General features: G+C 49.1%; 1 protein-coding gene and 1 long non-coding RNA gene across 2 annotated transcripts; one reads left to right on the plus strand and one right to left on the minus strand.

Annotated features, from left to right (window-relative positions):
- Nucleotides 1-952: 952 nt before the first annotated feature.
- LOC136395726 (uncharacterized) lies at nt 953-1,918 on the minus strand. Its single transcript, XR_010749376.1, has 2 exons — nt 1,835-1,918; nt 953-1,480 (listed from the first exon to the last, which is right to left on the minus strand). It is a non-coding gene; the product is annotated as an uncharacterized lncRNA (long non-coding RNA).
- An 11-nt stretch (nt 1,919-1,929) lies between these two features.
- On the plus strand, nt 1,930-18,122 carry P2RX4 (purinergic receptor P2X 4). The gene is made up of 12 exons (XM_066370969.1): nt 1,930-2,161; nt 6,855-7,002; nt 10,038-10,109; nt 10,207-10,279; nt 10,708-10,804; nt 12,569-12,649; nt 12,755-12,896; nt 12,997-13,133; nt 16,122-16,215; nt 16,352-16,417; nt 16,607-16,702; nt 17,559-18,122. The coding sequence occupies exons 1-12, from the start codon at nt 2,028-2,030 to the stop codon at nt 17,583-17,585; spliced, it is 1,167 nt and encodes a 388-aa protein (XP_066227066.1). The 5' UTR covers nt 1,930-2,027; the 3' UTR covers nt 17,586-18,122.
- Nucleotides 18,123-18,816: the final 694 nt, after the last annotated feature.

Below are 18,816 nucleotides of genomic sequence, written 5' to 3' on the forward strand. Positions count from 1 at the left end.
TTCAGGATCAGCTTCTCTGGTTGGGCCTAAGGATATAATACAGACTAGTAATTTAGTAAAACTTGTACTTCTACACTTCTCTTAACTGACTGTTCTAAAATGAAAGCAAACCATTTAAATTCAGTATTTGTGAGGCTGGGACCAACTCATCACTATGAGATAAGAATTAACTAGAGCTGGGACTGACCGGGTGGTGGCGCAGTAGATAGAGCATCGGACTGGGATGCGAAAGACCCAGGTTCGAGATCCCGAGGTCGCCAGCTTGAGCGAGGGCTTGTCTGGTTTGAGCAAAAGATCACCAGCTTGAGCCCAAGGTCGCTGGCTTGAGCAAGGGGTTACTCAGTCTGCTGAAGGCCCGTGGTCAAGGCACGTATGAGAAAGCAATCAATGAACAATTAGTGTTGCAACGTGCAACAAAAAACTAATGATTGATGCTTCTCATCTCTCCATTCTTGTCTGTCTGTCCCTGTCTATTCCTCTCTCTGACTCTCTCTCTCTGTTAAAAAAAAAAAAAAAAAAAGAATTAACGAGAGCTGGAAATGTGTTTTGACTCTTAAGGAAAAGCGTTTTTAAGTCCCCATGCAGAGAGAAGTCAGAGACTGGGTTTTCTTTCCCACATAGAATGTAAGCCCTCCCAACTGCACCAAGCTCCATTTCAGCAGAGAGGTCATCTGTCTGCTCATCCTCACATCAAGAACACTGCCAAACACACAATAGCGCCTCAGTAACTATCCATCGAATGAATGAATAAAATCCCATTTAACCCACACCATCTTTTCCTGGGACCACTCTGGACTGAGGCAGATGACAAATTTGTTCCTCCCTCTAACTCAACAATTCCGTCTCTAGACACAGATGCTGTTTTCTGCAAAATCTTTTTATGTGTTCCACTTTTTTGTTCAAAAAAAATTTTTTTTTCAATTTTTAATTACAGTCAACACTCAATATCATATTAGTCTCAGGTTGCAAATTTTATTATTCAACTTTTTATATTTGGAAAAACAAGGTAGTGTGGCTTAGGACATCTCACATCCAAGAAATGAACTGAAATACTGGATCAAATATTATGCACAGGATCTACAAACTGGAAGCAACCAGAGAAGAGCAGTAAGGGAAATCATGGGATACCCCCTGGAAGAAATAGCTGGTAGTTTTAAAACGATCAATATACTGCATCTGCAGTGACATGTAAAAAGGGTTAGTGTCAATCAGGGGATGAAAAGCACCTTCATCATGATTACAAACAAGCTTCTACACAGTTACCTGCCAGAATTTATACTTCACGAAGGCAAGATGTTCTGGCTTGTTCTGACCACTGGTCAGTGCCTGGCATATGGAAGGTGCTTATCAACCCTTGCCGAACCAATTAATGAAACTAAAAGTAAAACATACCTGACGGGAATGCACAAACGTGGAAGAGTATGTTCAAGTAGTGGGCCTGTGGGTGTTTCCTCCATTTCCCCTCTAATTTCCAATTCTCCTAAAGTGACAGAACTGGAGTGACAGAAGTGACAGAAGTGGGCCCGTTCCACCGCCCCCACCCCCACTGCAGCAGAAGTTTGGACCTTCGGTGGGGTGGGATGCCCTTTCACCTAAGCTGTCCCCGCGGGCCCCTCCCGCAGGTGCTCGTAGGTGGTGGACCCCCTGAGGGGGGTCACTAAATACCCAGGACCAAGCCTAGGCCCCCTGAGGGGGTAACTCCCTGCCCAGGGAAAGTTCACTCTCTTCCCGAAGGTCTCAGCTCCCTTAAGACGGTCCCAGCCCACCTGAGGGATCACTCACCCCGGCCCCGGCCAAACCCCTCCCCCCCCCCCCCCCCCCCCCCGCCCCGTACCCGAGGGCGAGGGGACGGACGCCTTCCGCCCAGCCCCTGGCCTCGCCTCCTTCCGGGCCCTCCCCAGCTGATGACGGCGCCGCGGGCGGGCCGGTCGGGCCTCCTGGGCGGGGCTCCCGCGCGCGGCGAGGCTGCGGGGCGGCCGGCGGGCCCCACTGCGCGGAGCCCCGGAGGCGCGGCGGCGGGCGCGGCCATGGCGGGCTGCTGCTCCGTGCTGGCGGCCTTCCTGTTCGAGTACGACACGCCGCGCATCGTGCTTATCCGCAGCCGTAAAGTGGGGATCATGAACCGGGCCGTGCAGCTGCTCATCCTGGCCTACGTCATTGGGTGAGCGCGGCGTGGTAGGCACCCCCGAAGTTCCGGGGCTCACTGGCCCCTGGGGGGCCCGGCCGTGCACCTGCTCTTCTCGGCTTAGGCCCGCGGGGGAGCCGCGTGGGCGTCCTGCAGGTGCGGCGCGGTGGGGTCCGCGACCAGAGGCCGGCGACACACTCCTCCCGGACCGTAGCCCCGGGGGACGGGCTCTGGGCCAGGCCCCGTGGCAGAAGACTGCCTTCCTGTGGTGTTGGAAGCGCAGACCCTGGCTAGACCTTCCTCCTCTCCTGTCCTGCTTCTTGTCATTCTGACGTGCTCCATGGTGTCCCGTGACTGGGGGCGGGGGTCATTGCCTCAACTTTTCAATCTTTGTTAGTCACTTCCCATTCTGATGATCTGCTGACAGAAACCAGAGTTTGGGATTCCACTTGGTTCCTTTTGGGTCTGTGGTTTCCGGTTTTGTCCCTTAGCTCCGTGTGGTAATCCAGGATAGTGGAGGTCACACTTTCAAAAGGCATTTAAAGTTCGCTCCCTTCGGTTTTCTGGGCTTAGGCACCTGCCTTAGCCTCATGTCTCCATATGCTGCCTTCTTTGTTTACATATGTTCTCACTGTCATTCCTCACCAAGTGTTTAATTTTAGCCGAATGCAGCCCTTACAAGCTAATAAAACTGGAGAGAGGAGGTGGAAATTAATTTACCAACTGGGCCTGCTTTCAAGATACACCTGGGGTGTTATGGTGGGTACAGCTGCCGAGCTGACAGATGGTATCTGCTTTTATCATTTCTGGTCTTAAAAGGCCTACTGCAGCGGTACCCAAACTGCACATCGAACCTTTTGGGAATCTTTTAAAAATACTAATGGCTGGCTGCCCTCCCCAGACCTGATTCTGAGGTGCAGCAAAGTGTGAGACTGGTGTGTCCAAGGGTTTCCCAAACCTACCTGATCATGAAAGACCTACCCTGAGGAATTGTTTTAAAGTAACCTGGGGTGGGGCTTGGAATCTGTTAATTGCTCAGGGAATTCACCTCATCTGACAGGTTCAGCCTCTGACATCTGTCAGCCCAGCAGCAGTAAGGATTGACAATATTCAATAAAATGGCTTTTCAGGTAGGGACTCTACAGAAGAACCACCTAGCCCACCCCCAGGTTTGGACTCAAGTCTCATCTATCCCACCGTGAACTCCTCACCACCCCCAGTAATTGTGATGTACCCTTCAGTTTTGAGACCGATACCTAGCTAGCGGGTTAACTGAACTCACACTGCTGGGTTGGACCAGAAGATTTGGTATCCCGCGCTCATGCAGCTTTTTACTCTTTGCTCTTGATGCTTCCATGGAGATCAATTTACATCTACTTTAGGGCATCTGTGAAGTTCTAGATTGAAGATAATATAGTTAGTCCCCCCTTATCTGCAGGTTTACTTGCCACAGTTTTTGTTACCAAGGTCTGAAAATATTAAATGGAAAATTCCAGGGAAAAAAACCAACTTGTAAGTTTTAGATTGCATGCCATTCTCAATGGCGCAATGAAATCTTGAGGCTTCCTGCTCCATCCCACTTCAGACATGATCATCCCTTTGTCCAGCGTTTCCATGCTAAGTCATATCCCTTCCCAGTAGTTACTTAGTAGCTGTTTCAGTTATCAGATCAGTTACCAGAAAGAGAGTGACCATGTTCACATAACTTTGATTGCAGTATGGTGTTATACTTGTATTTTATTAGTTATTGTTCATCTCCTACTGTGCCTAGTTTGTAAGTATGTATAGGAAAGAACACAGTATAAATAGGTTTTGGAAACTACTCGCAGTTTCAGGCATCCACTAGAGACCTGGGACCTTATCCCCAGCAGATGCAGGGGGGATTCTATATCTATATCTGCACTGTACAGTATGGTAGCTTCTAGTCACATGTGGCTATTGAGCACTTGAAATGTTCCTACTCCAAAATGAGATGTGCTATCACTGTAAAATACACACTAGATTTCAAAGGCATAGTACAAAAACAACCCAACTCAGTGGAATATCATACTAATGTATATTATATTGATAACTTTAAAATATATGGTTACATAAATATATCATTAAAAGTAATTTTACCTCTTTATTTTTTAACATGGCTACTAGAAGTTTTTAAATTACATATGTAGCTTATGTATATTTCTTTTGAGCAGTACAGCTTTCTAGGATTCCTATGACATGTTTTCTACCTTGATCATGAGGGTTTTTTTGTTTTTGTTTTTTTTTTTTTTTTTTTTTTAAATAAATTTTTATTAATGGTAATGGGATGACATTAATAAATCAGGGTACATATATTCAAAGAAAACATGTCTAGGTTATTTTGTCATTAAATTATGTTGCATACCCCTTGCCCAAAGTCAGATTGTCCTTCGCCACCCTCCATCTAGTTCTCTGTGCCCCTCCCCCTCCCCCTAACTCTCCCCCTGTTCTCCCTCCCCCCACCCCTGGTAACCACCACACTCTTGTCCATGTCTCTTAGTCTCATTTTTATGTTCCACCAATGTATGGAATCATGTAGTTCTTGTCTTTTTCTGATTTACTTATTTCACTCCTTATAATGTTATCAAGATCCCACCATTTTGCTGTAAATGATCTGATGTCATCGTTTCTTATGGCTGAGTAGTATTCCATAGTGTATATGTGCCACATCTTCTTTATCCAGTCTTCTATTGAAGGGCTTTTTGGTTGTTTCCATGTCTTGGCCACTGTGAACAGTGCTGCAATGAACATGGGGCTACATGTGTCTTCACGTATCAATGTTTCTGAGGTTTTGGGGTATATACCCAGTAGAGGGATTGCTGGGTCATAAGGTAGTTCTATTTGCAGTTTTTTGAGGAACCACCATACTTTCCTCCATAATGGTTGTACTACTTTACAGTCCCACCAACAGTGAATGAGGGTTCCTTTTTCTCCACAGCCTCTCCAACATTTGCTATTACCCGTCTTGTTGATCATAGCTAATCTAACAGGGGTGAGGTGGTATCTCATTGTAGTTTTGATTTGCATTTCCCTAATAACTAATGAAGCTGAGCATTTTTTCATATATCTGTTGGCCATTTGTATCTCTTCCTGGGAGAAGTGTCTATTCATGATCATGAGGGTTTTTAAAAGCAATAAGTGCTTTGCTTTTATCCATCTTGCCATGATCAAAACTGACTCAGGATCCGAATTAAGGACCTTAAAAAAACAAACAAACAAAAAACAAACCTCTTAACTTCCTGATCCAGTTCATCTTGATGAAACTGTGGTTTTTTTCCCCTAGTGACCCATAGCAATCTTTTTTCAAAAATAGACTGAACATACATTTATCAATTATCTAATGCTGTTATCAGTCACATGATGAGGAAACAGTTAAATGACATAATGATTATTGTGATATTTTGTGTCTCTTTCGCAATTCACTGTACTGGTGGTAAAATAATAGTGACTTTCCTGCCCTAAGCATCAGTGTGTCTGACTAGAATTAAATGAAAGCTTGTACTGCAGGTGAATTCCTGGCAGTACTGAAGAAGACGGTTCGTTAGGGGAAAAGCTCATGTCTAGGATGGGAAATGAATTTGGAGACTGGTCAGATCAGACAAACCCACAAATAAGTAACTGAAACCAGTGATTTCTGAAGTTTCAGCATCTAGAAATTATAAGGAGAGAGGAATGCTAGCGTCTCTTGATTCTAGAAAAAATAAGAGTCAATCTGTATTGGCCAATTTCAGCCTATGATGGCGACTCACATTGTTCTAAGCATATGACACGCACTTACTCATAGAACCTCGCAACAACCATTCTGTGAAGTTCTGTGATCATTCCCATCTTACAGACTGAAAAAACTGAGGCACAAAGAAGTTAAGCAGCGTGGCTAAAGTTGTGCCTGGTGAATGGCACAGCTGAGACATGAACCGGAGATCAGCTGGCTTCAGTCTGTTTTCTGGTGTCCTGACCACTATGTGCTGAGGCCTTTAATTATTCAGACTGATATTAAGGAAAGAAGCGTACATGTGACTTGCATTCTTGGAGAACAAAATAAGTTACTATAAAAAGCTCATTGGAAAGGTGTATCTTTTCTAGAAGGAGTATAGCATAGAGGGCAAGAGAAGAGGCTTCAAAGGCAGAAGGCTTGAGGTCAGATCCTGATGATGCCATTAACTCACTAGCTGTGCAGCTTTGGGCAAATGACTTAACTTCTCTGTGTCTCCGTTTCCTTCTCTGTACAATGGAGATAATAATACTTGTCTTACACAGGGGTCAGGAATAAATTAGTTACCATCTATAAGGAGCTTAGATCAATGCCTGGCACCTAAAAACAATCATGTGGTAACCATTATCACCATACTTTTTATTCTCTCTTGGTGATTCTGCAAGTCATGGTGCATTGAAAGTGCTCAAATATCTAATAAGAAAGATAGCGTTAACTGAGCGTTTTTCTCTGTGCTAATCACTGTGCTGTAAGTGCTTTACTTGCATAATAGCATTAATTTCCCACAAATCACCCTGTGGTTTAGGTGCTGTTATGCCTATTTTGCAGAAGTGGAAGCGGAACCCCCACTACCACCACCGTTGCAAAGCTAAGCAGCTCTTGCAGTCACATAATTAATGAACGCAGTCCTTTCAGCCTCTGGCTGGCAGAGGCTCCCTAGTATCAATTCACATTCACCAAATCCTAATGGCAATTCAGGAGGCCTGTTTTATTTTGTAGGTGGGTGTTTGTGTGGGAAAAGGGCTACCAGGAAATGGACTCTGTGGTCAGCTCAGTTACTACCAAAGCCAAGGGCGTGGCTGTGACCAAAACTTCTAGACTTGGATTCCGGATCTGGGACGTAGCTGATTACGTGATTCCAGCTCAGGTATGCTGTCCATGATGACTGTCTAACACTAAAGCCTCTAGTTACCTCCTTTCTCTTTGCTGACACTTGCGTACTTGATTAATCATTGGCATGGCCAGAGTTCTAACATCCCCAGTGCCCAGACAGATTGCTTTAGTCCAAACAGTCAGTACACACAGATCTCCTTTTGGCTTGCTATCTAAGAGGTAATATCCAATCAGCTATGTTTCTTCAGCTTTAAAACATGGCTGGCTTAAACACAGGAAACTTTCCATATGGACATCTCTGTCTGCCTCAAGCCCTGAGATGTAAAATGGCAAACGTCTTAAATCCTGGGGGAGAAATTCATGTAGAAACATCGCCGTTCCACGTTTTGTATTTGCTTTATGGTTATAAACCCACAAGGTGAACCTTTTCAAACTGCATTAAAACCTTTAACGGCATCTAGAGATGAAAAGCCAATCAGAAGTAAACAGACACACCCTCACAGGATCCCATCAGGAATAAAGGTGAAGGAAGAAAGTTATTTGATACAGCGCCCTAGTTTCTAATCTGTGAACCCACAAAACTCCCAAGTCAAATATTGACTTTCTTTAGCCTCACTAATGGCTGTGCTCCACACAGTCAACCCCAACATATCTCTCCAGATGGCTTATGTACTAGGGTGGCCCGGAGTGACTAAATGCAGATAAGCTGTCAACTCTTGGCTCAGAGCTCTGCAAGGATTTTAGAAACTCTTTCTTCAACTGTGTTCATTTTCCCCTTGCCTTCTCAAGAGATGGGTGTTGTGGGGTGCCCAGAGAGAAGAGAAAGCTAAGGAGCCATAGAAGTAAAATGGAACGGGGTTCCCAGTTGCTGGAGGCAGCTGGTCCTGTTGGCATGCACTGTCTCAGCAGAGACCTCTGCTTCCTGTTAAGTCACAGCCTCATCCTGGCAAGCTCTGGGGACATCACCCAGGCTGTGGATTGGAACCAAGGACAGATAGGGCCCTTGCTCCTGCCCCTCAGTGGGAAGAAACACACCACCACTTCACCTTGCCTCTCAGATCTGGGGGTCGAGAGAGCTCCCCATGCTCTCCTCATGAGCTTCCACGGCACCCTTCTGCCTCTCCGAGGTTGGAACACAAACATCTGTTTGTATTGCACTCACTTGGCTCATCTTGACCCTGATGTTTTCCTGAACATACATGAACACTAGGAACTAGAAAGGAAATCATACTGAATTGTTCACGTCTAACTCAGGAGAGGTGGAGGGGCAGCCTTCTGTCAACACCACGGAAAGCGTTTTGACCTACGGACACCTGGGAGTCGGGCGGGGGCGGGAGTGGGAGCAGGTGCCCGGGGAGACTGGGCTCCCTGCCACCACCTCATGCTTCCTCCTATGGCCATTTCCTTACCTCCCAGCATGGCTTGTTCTGGAATTTTTTTTGGAAGACGCCAACTATTCCCAGAGCTTCCACCACTTTGTCAGACCTGGGAGAGGAAATGCCTGCAGACCTCAGTTACTGGGATCATCCAGGTGGCCATCAGCACCAACTCCGCCCTTCCCAGGAGCAGGAAGTGCTGCCGAGGCCTGGTCACATCCTTTTCCAATGGCAGTGCCTAGTGAGGGGAAGATCCAGCTAGAATCTTGGGGGCCTTTGTCTTCTACTTCCTGTGCTAGGAGGTCATGATCAGCAATTCTTTAGTCTCGTCCCCAACAAATGGCTCTCAAATTTCTCAGAAACTTGAATAAATTCATCATTTGGAGAAAACAGAACCTTCTCAAAGAGAGAAGTGTCGATTGCTGACCCTGACCGAGTCTTCTCTGGAATGTTTGATTTATTTAGATTCTGGTTAGGGAAGAAAACCAGCCAAATTTGATACCTTTAAATGTTTGTGGGTGTTTTTTTGTTTGTTGTCCCTCTGAGGTAATCCAGTTGGCAAAGGATGTTTGGAGTATTTGTTGGCTCTTTTTCCCTCAATAAGTCAAGCTTTATTTAAGGAATCATTTTAGGTTATATAGACTTCTCTTTTAATTGAGGTGACCGTCACATATCATACTATTAACCATTTCAAAATGAGAAATTCGGTGGCCTGTTAAGACATTCATGATGTTGTGTTCCATCACCTCAGTCTAGTTCCACATTTCCATCACCTTCAAAGGAAACCCCATACTCATTAAGCAGTCACGCTATTCCACCCTCCCCCTCACCCCCCACAGCAACCGCCAGTCCGTTTCCCGTCTCTGTGGCTTTGCCTGTCCTGGACATTTCGTATCAACAGGATAGCATGGTATGGGACCCTTGTGTCTGGCTTCACTCACTTGACACCATGTTCTCGAGGTTCATCCACCTTGTATACAGTAGGTGTCAGTGCTCTGCTCCTTTTCATGGCCGAGTAATATTCCATTATAGGCATAGACGGCAATCTGTGTATCTGTTCACATGTCAACAGATGCTGGGGTTGTTCCCACCTTTGGGACATGGTGAATAATTCTTCTATGTACATGAGTACACAAATATTTGTTTGAGTCCCTGTTTTCAGTTAAATTGTAAACTCTCAGAGGAGAGAATGGGAGACCCTAAGTTGTTTTTTTGTATTTTTCTGAAGCTGGAAACGGGGAGAGACAGACAGACTCCCACATGCGCCCGACTGGGATCCACCCGGCACGCCCACCAGGGGGCGTCGCTCTGTCGCGACCAGAGCCACTCTAGCGCCTGGGGCAGAGGCCAAGGAGCCATCCCCAGCGCCCGGGCCATCTTTGCTCCAATGGAGCCTCGCTGCAGGAGGGGAAGAGAGAGACAGAGAAGAAAGAGAGGGGGAGGGGTGGAGAAGCAGATGGGTGCTTCTCCTGTGTGCCCTGGCTGGGAATTGAACCCGGGACTTCTGCACGCCAGGCCGATGCTCTATCACTGAGCCAACCGGCCAGGGCCTAAGATCTTTTCTTTTTTAATAAAATTGTTTTCTGGAGAAATGAAAGGTACCGTCTTGTTAAATGAGCATCTGGCTTTCTTTGCAGCTCTGCTGGGCTCCTCTGAAGGTAATACGGCTCCCTCCCTTCTGTCCCTTCTACAGGAGGAGAACTCCATTTTTATCATGACCAACATGATTGTCACCATGAACCAGACCCAAGGTCTCTGTCCTGAGGTAGGGAACAGCCTGGCACCTCCTGCCCCCCTCTCCACCCATGACCCACTGTGTGCAAGGCTGGCCCCGTGGAACCCGTTTTAACTCCTTTATTCAGATTCCGGATAAGACGACTGTGTGTGAGTCAGATGCCGACTGTCCTGCTGGCTCTGCAGGCACCCACAGCAATGGTATGAACCTGTGACTGTATCCTCTCAGCCTGGGAGGACAGCCCCCGACCACATCACCTCCCCTGTGGGGCTCCTTGTCCCCCACATTCCCCAACAACTTCATGACTCACAGGGAGCCTGGTGTCCAGATTGAGGTCCTGTGACCCTCTTGACAGTCACCTCTGTCATCCGCACCCCAGAGGCCATCCCAGATCTTGCCCTGTGGTGTGGCTTGGCATCACCCCAGCCCTGCAAAAGCAAAGCAGAGATGTGCCTAGGAATTAGGCAACAATTTTCCTCCAATCCCAATTTTTGGACACTGTCTAAATCCCAGAGTTGGATGAGCTCAAGGCTGACTTCATAGGACGCCGTGGTGGGCCTTCCACTCTCTACTTCACAGAAGTAGAAAACAGACCAGCTGTGGACCTGGGTTCCCCTCGCCCCTGCAGGAGTGGCGACAGGGAGGTGCGTGCCCTTCAACGGGACTGTGAAGACATGCGAGGTGGCAGCCTGGTGCCCGGTGGAGGATGACGCTCACGTGCCAAAGTGAGTCGTGACCAAGGGAAGGACGTGCCCTGAGCTCGGGTTTTTGGGCCCAAGGGACAGCGGCAGGGGAGTGAGCAAAGCCTTCGTGTTATGGCTTTGTGCTCTTGACGTCTGGGATGGCGGCTCTCAACCGCCACCTGCTGCCGAAGGGCAGCAGCCATCAATGTCGAGGTGGGTCACAGCGTTGTCATGATAAGAGAGCAAATGCCTTATTTGTGTTAAGATTCTGTCAGGGGCAGATAAATGCACAGGAAACAGTTCTCAGCTGCCTTAAGTCCATTTCTCACAAAGAACAAGCCACAGACAATAATGGTAACTGTATTTTTAGTAACATTGTTTGACTTTGTTAAACAGTGACCTCTAACTTGTGGCAAAGGATGTTTTTTATGGCCACAGTTGCAAGTTTCATTTCCCAATGAATGGCTGATCCCGAAGGTGAAAACAACAGACGAAGAGACAGACTGTGGTCCATTTACACGGTGGCATGTTATCCGGCCCTAAGAAGCAATGATGTTCTGGCCCGTGCTCCAGCATGGAAGAGCCTCGAAAACATCATGCCAAGTGAAAGCTAGACACAAAGGACCACATATGAAACATCCATTCATGTGAAATATCCAGAACAGACAAACCTCAGAGACAGAAAATAGTTCTCGCTGGTTCCCAGGGGCCGAGCAGAAAAGAGACTAGATACTAACTACTTAATAGGTGTGGAGTTTCCTTATAGGGCAGCGGTTCTCAACCTGTATTTCCGATGGCTTTAAGCGGCCCGTGTTTCGGTCGTTCAACCCCCGCCAGGGTCGCGACCCACAGGTTGAGAACCACTGTTATAGGGTGATGACTGTTCTGGGACTAGATGGAGGTGATGGTTGTACAACACGATAAATGAACCGAATGCCACTGAAAGTATTGCCTCTGAGATGCACAGAGGTAGGGAAAGTTATGGTATAGGGAATGACAAAAGTTTGAAAAACCCTGATGTAATCCCCCCCCCATACAGGGATGAGGGAGTTTGAGGTCCCCAGAAATGTATGTTGGTCAAGGTCGTCAGCAGCAGAGGCAGGCTCAGCTCTCACTGTGTTGCCTTGTCATTGGCCTTGCGCCTGTCTCAGGGCTGGGAAGACTACTGTTGATATTTTCAAAGATTCCATCTGGATTTGGGGAGGCCGCCCCCACAGAGGGGCCAGCCTACAGGGCCGGATCCTCCCATGGGAATCCATCCAAGAAGCGAGGTCCCCTTAGGGACGCATACTACTCATACTGCCAGCCAGGAGCTGACGTGGCACTTGTGAGAAGAGGCTGTGAGCCAGAGGACGCCACTTTTTGTGTATCTTTGAGAGGTCAGGATCTAGCCTACAGGTGGATTGACCTTTGCTTTGACTTTTGTAAAGACCAGATTTCCAGAGCATTTCCCTGCAGGCAGCAAGCACCAGCATGGAATAGGGAGAGAATTCCAGGGAGGCCACCGGGCGCTTCCCACCTTTGCGGGTCCTTCACACCCCTTCGTGGGGTCCGCCACCTTGGTTGAGAGGCCAGGAGAGGAAGGCCCCTTAGGGCTTGGTCTGCAGCCTCCTCTCTTACCCTGTTGTTTATGCAGAGAAGAGTAGAAGATGCTAGAAATGTCTCACTTTTTCTTCTTTGTCAAAATGACCTTTTAAGATGTGTGTATATATGCTTATAAAAAATAACACATTGGTGAGTATACATATATTTATACTTACATTAACAAGAACAATATAATTAACAATGTGTTATAATTTTTCTCAGACCTGCTTTTTTAAAGGCTGCGGAAAACTTCACCCTTTTGGTTAAGAACAACATCTGGTATCCCAAATTTAACTTCAGCAAGTAAGTGGTGGCCAGCTGTGTGGGTTCAGCCACATCTTGGAGAAGCATCCAGCCCCTTTTCTGAGATTTTGCTCACTTCCGTTTTGTGCTTCTTCCCGACTTCAGGAGGAACATCCTTCCAAACATCACCACTACCTACCTCAAGTCGTGCATTTATGATGCTGTGACGGATCCCTTCTGCCCCATATTCCGTCTTGGCAAAATAGTAGAAAACGCAGGGCACAGCTTCCAGGACATGGCCGTGGAGGTAAGCGCCGGCCCTGGCTTGTCTAACACAGCCTCCAACAGGTCTTGTTCTAGAACGGGCTCAAAGAGAAGCTCGTTCCACCTCTGCTTGCAACCCACAGGGAGGCATCATGGGCATCCAGATCAAATGGAACTGCAACCTCGACAGAGCGGCCGCCCTCTGCCTGCCCAAGTATTCCTTCCGCCGCCTGGACACCCGAGACCTGGACCACAACGTGTCGCCTGGCTACAACTTCAGGTGCGTGGGCCCTGTTTCTCTGTGTGTGTGTGTGGGGGGGGGGGTGGCTGGATCATTCCCTGGTGGGGACATCCACGCCCACCGAAGACCAGCACTCCGACGGCCGCCAAGGGCAGGTAGGATCGTGCGCCAGGGAGAATGCTGTGAGCGGGGCCCTGCGCCTGGGGTATCCTGGCCCGTGAGAGAGCCCTCCTTGCCCTTTCTTGCTTCAAGAAACACATTAAGATGGTTTACAGAGTAGCCGAGAGAGGCTGGCCGCCTGAGCTTTCTCAGGCCGGCCTCTGCTGGGACCTCGCTCACTCATTTTGAGGAGTGGATGAGCTTGTGATCCTTTAGTCCAGAGGCTGGAAGTAGGTGGAGGTGGGCGCTGCCTTTGGTTGGAAACTTCTGGAAAGTGAATGGGGGAAGGGGCATATAAGCCTACCTTGCACCCAGAAATTGGTTTCTCAAAGACCGAGTCGGCCTCGGCATCTCCAGCATGCAGAGGACACGGGGCTAGCCTCAGGATGGGCCTTCGCTGGTGTTTCTCTGCTGGAAGTGCGGTCCACTGGTTTCCTAGGGCTGCCAAAACATGCTAACTGGGTGGCTGGAAACAGGAATGGATTCTCTCACGGTTCTGGAGGGTAGAAGCCCCAAATCAAGGTGTCAGCAGGGCCAGGCTCATTCCTTGCCTCTTCCAGCTTCTGTGGCTCTCAACAGTCCTTGGTGTTCCGTGGCTGGTAGACACATCACTCCAATCTCTGCCTTTGTCGTCACATGGCCTTCTCCCCTGTGTCTGTGTCTCTGTGTGTTCTTACCTCTTCTTATCAAGATAGCAGTCATATTGATTTCACCTTAAGTCAGTATGTCCCCATCCTAACTAATGGCATCGGCAAAGATCCTTTTTCCAAGTACAGTCACACATTCACAGGTTTCACATGAGTTTTGGAGGATATTGTTCAACCCAGTACACAGCTAATAATCTGATGAGAAGGCCAAGGGATCAGGGTCATGTTGCCACTTTCCTGAGGCAGTAAAATCAGCAACCATGTATGTTTTCACATGCCCTTCCTTGCATCTTGCACACAAGTAGCCACTATTAACAATAAGCTGTAGGAGGGGTCCACCTGAGTGGGTCAGTGGTGCTTTTGTTGCACTTGTCTCCCTCTAGTGGTGACATGTGGAATCCAACGCAGACCAGATCTACTGTCCTTGGAAACCATCTGGCTCACTGAGAGGGCAGATAGATGTTTGAATTTCTTGCCAGAAAGGGAGTTAGATTGTGTCCTCCATCTCTACTCTTACACAATTCTTGTAGGAACCACTGGGTTGGAACTCCAGAACAAAGACAAGCCGATGGGACCCTCACAAGGACACCCCACTTCCTGCCTGGACCGTGACATGGAGACAGATCACGGGCCACGAGTTTAGGAGCTGGTGGACCCCCTGTATAAAACAGGGCAGCACACGGTGCCACATCTCAGTGGTTCTCCCCCAGTCATTTCCCTTTGTGTTTTTTTTAAAAAAGGCTTTACTGAGACATAGTTCACATATCACACAGTCCACCCATTTAGAGTGTAAACGTCAGCTTTTTATTTAGTACATTCACAGAGTTGTGCAACTATTACCATAGTCACTTTTAGAACATCTTCATCACCTCAGAAACATTTCCATCACCTGCACCCTCTATCCTCCTTCCGCCAGTCCCTGGCAGCCTCTGATCTCATCTCCTTTCTGTCTCTCTGCATTTGCCCATTCTAGACTTAGTCAATGTGTGGCCTTCTGTGTCTGGCTTCTTTCACTTCGCATCATGTTTTGTTTTGTTTGTTTTCAAGATTCATCCATGTAGGCTTGACCTGTGGTGGCGCAGTAGATAAAGCGTCAACCTGGAAATGCTGAGGTTGCCGGTTCGAAACCCTGGGCTTGCCTGGTCAAGGCACATATGGGAGTTGATGCTTCCAGCTCCTCCCCCCCTTCTCTCTCTGTCTCGCCTCTCTCTCTCTCTCCTCTCTAAAATGAATTAAAAAAAAATTTATCCATGTTCTGGCATTTATTAATACTTCGTCTCTTTTCATGGCCAAATAATATCCCATTGTGTGGATGTACCACATTTAGCCATTCATCCATTGACGGATCACTGGTTCTTTAAGAAAAAAAGGCCAGGCCCTGGCCGGTTGGCTCAGCGGTAGAGCATCGGCCTAGCGTGCGGAGGACTCGGGTTCGATTCCCGGCCAGGGCACATAGGAGAAGCGCCCATTTGCTTCTCCACCCCTCCGCCGCGCTTTCCTCTCTGTCTCTCTCTTCCCCTCCCGCAGCCAAGGCTCCATTGGAGCAAAGATGGCCCGGGCGCTGGGGATGGCTCTGTGGCCTCTGCCTCAGGCGCTAGAGTGGCTCTGGTCACAATATGGCGACGCCCAGGATGGGCAGAGCATCGCCCCCTGGTGGGCAGAGCGTTCGCCCCATAGTGGGCGTGCCGGGTGGATCCCGGTCGGGCGTATGCGGGAGTCTGTCTGACTGTCTCTCCCTGTTTCCAGCTTCAGAAAAAAAAAAAAAATGAAAAAAAGGCCAGTGCTGACGCTGTGAGATTCAGGACCAGTTTTTCTGTCCCGGAGGTAGCTGCTGGCTGGCTCCATGCTATTAGTGGCCAGAGTCCTTGAGAGAGGCCAGTGGGTCCACTGCGAGGAGGAAGGACATTCAGAGCAAGAGGTTCTAGTTTAAGACATCGGAGGCAACGGTGATAACAGAGCAGGGAGCTCTCCCTGGGCCTGGTGGACCCTGATGCCCTCTTTGTCAACAGGCTGGCTCCCACTGCGTGGCCCACATGAGCTGGGAGGGGCCCCGAGGTGCTCAAGGTCATCTTAGGCAGAGCAAACCTTAGGCCAGTGTCAAGTCTGCAAGGCCGTGGGTTGGGGGTGGGCTGTAACATCCAGGGCCCGGGGTCTGGAGGATAGATCAGCCTCTGTCTCCCTACCCTGTGCGTTTCCCTCTCACCTGGCCTCCTCTCCCCAGGTTCGCCAAGTACTACAGTGACCCGACGGGCACCGAGCACCGCACACTCACCAAGGCCTATGGCATCCGCTTCGACATCGTCGTGTTTGGAAAGGTAGCCTGGTCACCAGCTCCTCACTCAGGACCCCGTCAGCCCTCTTGCCAGGGTCGAGGGGTCCTCTCCCCACGCTTTACCGGCCCTTATCCACCCCTACCACACCTCTTTTTTCTTTTTCTCCTGTCACGTGCAGGCTGGGAAATTTGACATCATCCCAACCATGATCAACATTGGCTCTGGCTTGGCACTCTTAGGGGTGGTGAGTAAGTAGGTCTCTCTGCTCGCCCCCAGGGCTGGGCCCTCCTCAGCAGTCAGTAGCATGGCAGTCCAGCCCCTCAGCTAAGGGCCGGGTCCCCCCCCCCCATCCCTGCCTCCACATCCCTTTTCTGAGGACCGCCCCTCCGGGCCTAGCCTTCTCTAGATTAACACAGCCTGGCTCTCCTTTCAGACAACAGTGCTGTGTGACGTCATCGTCCTCTACTGCATGAAGAAAAAATACTATTACCGGGACAAGAAATATAAATACGTGGAAGACTCCGAGCAGGTAGGCCACCTCCTGAACTCGGCGAGGAGGAATGTCCAGGCGTCTTACCTTGTCAGCCTCCTATAGCCGCGGTGACGACCCTGAATGCGGGGTCTGTCCCAGCAAGGCCCAGGCGCAAAGGCTGGTGCCGTCTCAGTGTGCCATCCACCCAGGCCACCACACGCCACTCTCATCATCTGCTCCTTTCCTAGACCATCTGTGCTAGGACTTACTTCACATGGACTCACTCTTTAAAACGGGTCAGGAACCTATAGCTCGCGAGCCAGATGTGGCTCTTTTGATGGCTGCATCTGGCTCGCAGACAAATCTTTAATAAAAAAATGTTAAAAATATAAAACATTCTCATGTATTACAATACATTCATTTCCTACCACTCATGTTCATGGTTGCGAGTGGCTGGAGCCAATCACAGCTGTCCTCCAGGACACCACCAAATTTTTATTGGATAATGCATAACGTACACGGGTCGTTGGTGGCTCTCACGGAATTACATTTTAAAATATGTGGCATTCATGGCTCTCTCAGCCAAAAAGGTTCCCGACCCCTGCTTTAAAACCTAGCCTATTGTAACTAATGACATCTCAGGTTAGTTATAACAACACATGGATATTATGAGAAAAGTGACGTCTGCACACTACGTAGATGCACCTTGCAGAGCAGGAGTCGGGTACCATGCTCCGAGACTGCTGCCCTGGGACCAGCTTCAGTACGTGCAGTTGGGAAGGGCTGTCCCAGGTCCTCAGGAAGAGCACCTGACCCACGCCACCCCAGATGCCCCAGGCCTGCAGGAGGGCAGCGTGGGGTGGGTGCACCCTTATCTGTAAGCAGTGATTAATGAGCATATGGTTCTTCGCAGGGTTCTGACACTGAGAGGGACCAGTGACGCCTGCCCCTCCCTCGGGCTCCCGACAGCCCTCATCAGAGCCCAGTGGAAAGCAAAGAGAAGGGAGAAGAGGCCCGCATGGCATCCCAGAGAAAGTTCGAGCCTCCGAGTCAATCTGCACTCCACAGGGACCTCAGGGTGGCCCAGTTGATCCCATGTTTTGTGTGATAGCACGTGCATCGTACACCAGCCTGCAGGGGGTGCTGTTCTTTCAGCAGGCTGTGGCCCAAGGGCAGTGTGCTGCTGTGGCTGCAGGGCCCAGGCCTTCTCCAGGGCCAGCATTCCTCGGCAGCCTCCTCCCCAGTGCCCTGCAAGATGGGTCCAGCAGCTCTGTGCTCTACCCATGGCTGGCACACAGGGCAGCTGGGTGCGGTCACTGGAGGCAGGGTGTGCTGCGGGTGTGGGTGGGAGATGCCGGTCCCCTTCCCCCACCAGACTTTGTCCATGGGATCATGAGGTGGAATTCGTGCTTCTCTTGAGAAGAGGTGTGTTGAGATGGTTGAGGACCAAACATTAAAACAAGTGTGATTTTCTTCATCTCTGTCTGTGTGGTTTCACGGCACGAGCCAGGACATTCCTTCCATCCCCTCGGAAATCCACTTGTGGTCCCAGCTCACTGTTCTCCGAGGAGGCTCCCAAAAGCACGCTACCGGGCGTCGGCATCTTTCCTGCTTTCACTTTCTCCTCGAGTTCCTAAGAAACTCGATCTTCATTAGGTTGTGTTCTTCCCAAGTGCACATTTCTTGTCCGTAGCGACGGCTCGCCTGGCCTGTGCTTACATCTGACCGAAACGATGGTATTCCATACACTCAGAGGGAGGAACGCAGTTTTAGGTAACATGAAAACGGGCTTATCCGCCCCTTCTTCCCCACTTGCTTTCCAGAAGATTCCAACCAATAGCAGCACCACCTCCAAGCACCTCGCCATGGGTTTGAAATGTTAATGAAGCTATTTCTAGCTCAGCCTTCACACCACTTAATTCTGCATTAGGTGTTCAGGATCTCCCTACAGAAAGCAGCAGGCCCTCCCCCTTGGCTTGAATTCATTTCCAAGTATTAAAGGAACATTTTATTATTATTTTTTTTTTTCTATTTTTCTGAAGCTGGAAACGAGGAGGCAGTCAGACTCCCGCATGTGCACGACCGGGATCCACCCGGCATGCCCACCAGGGGGCGCCATCCGGGGCGTCACTCTGTCGAGACCAGAGCCACTCTAGCGCCTGGGGCAGAGG

Source organism: Saccopteryx leptura, chromosome 2, assembly GCF_036850995.1.
Source record: "Saccopteryx leptura isolate mSacLep1 chromosome 2, mSacLep1_pri_phased_curated, whole genome shotgun sequence".
Classification (NCBI taxonomy): Eukaryota; Metazoa; Chordata; class Mammalia; order Chiroptera; family Emballonuridae; genus Saccopteryx; species Saccopteryx leptura.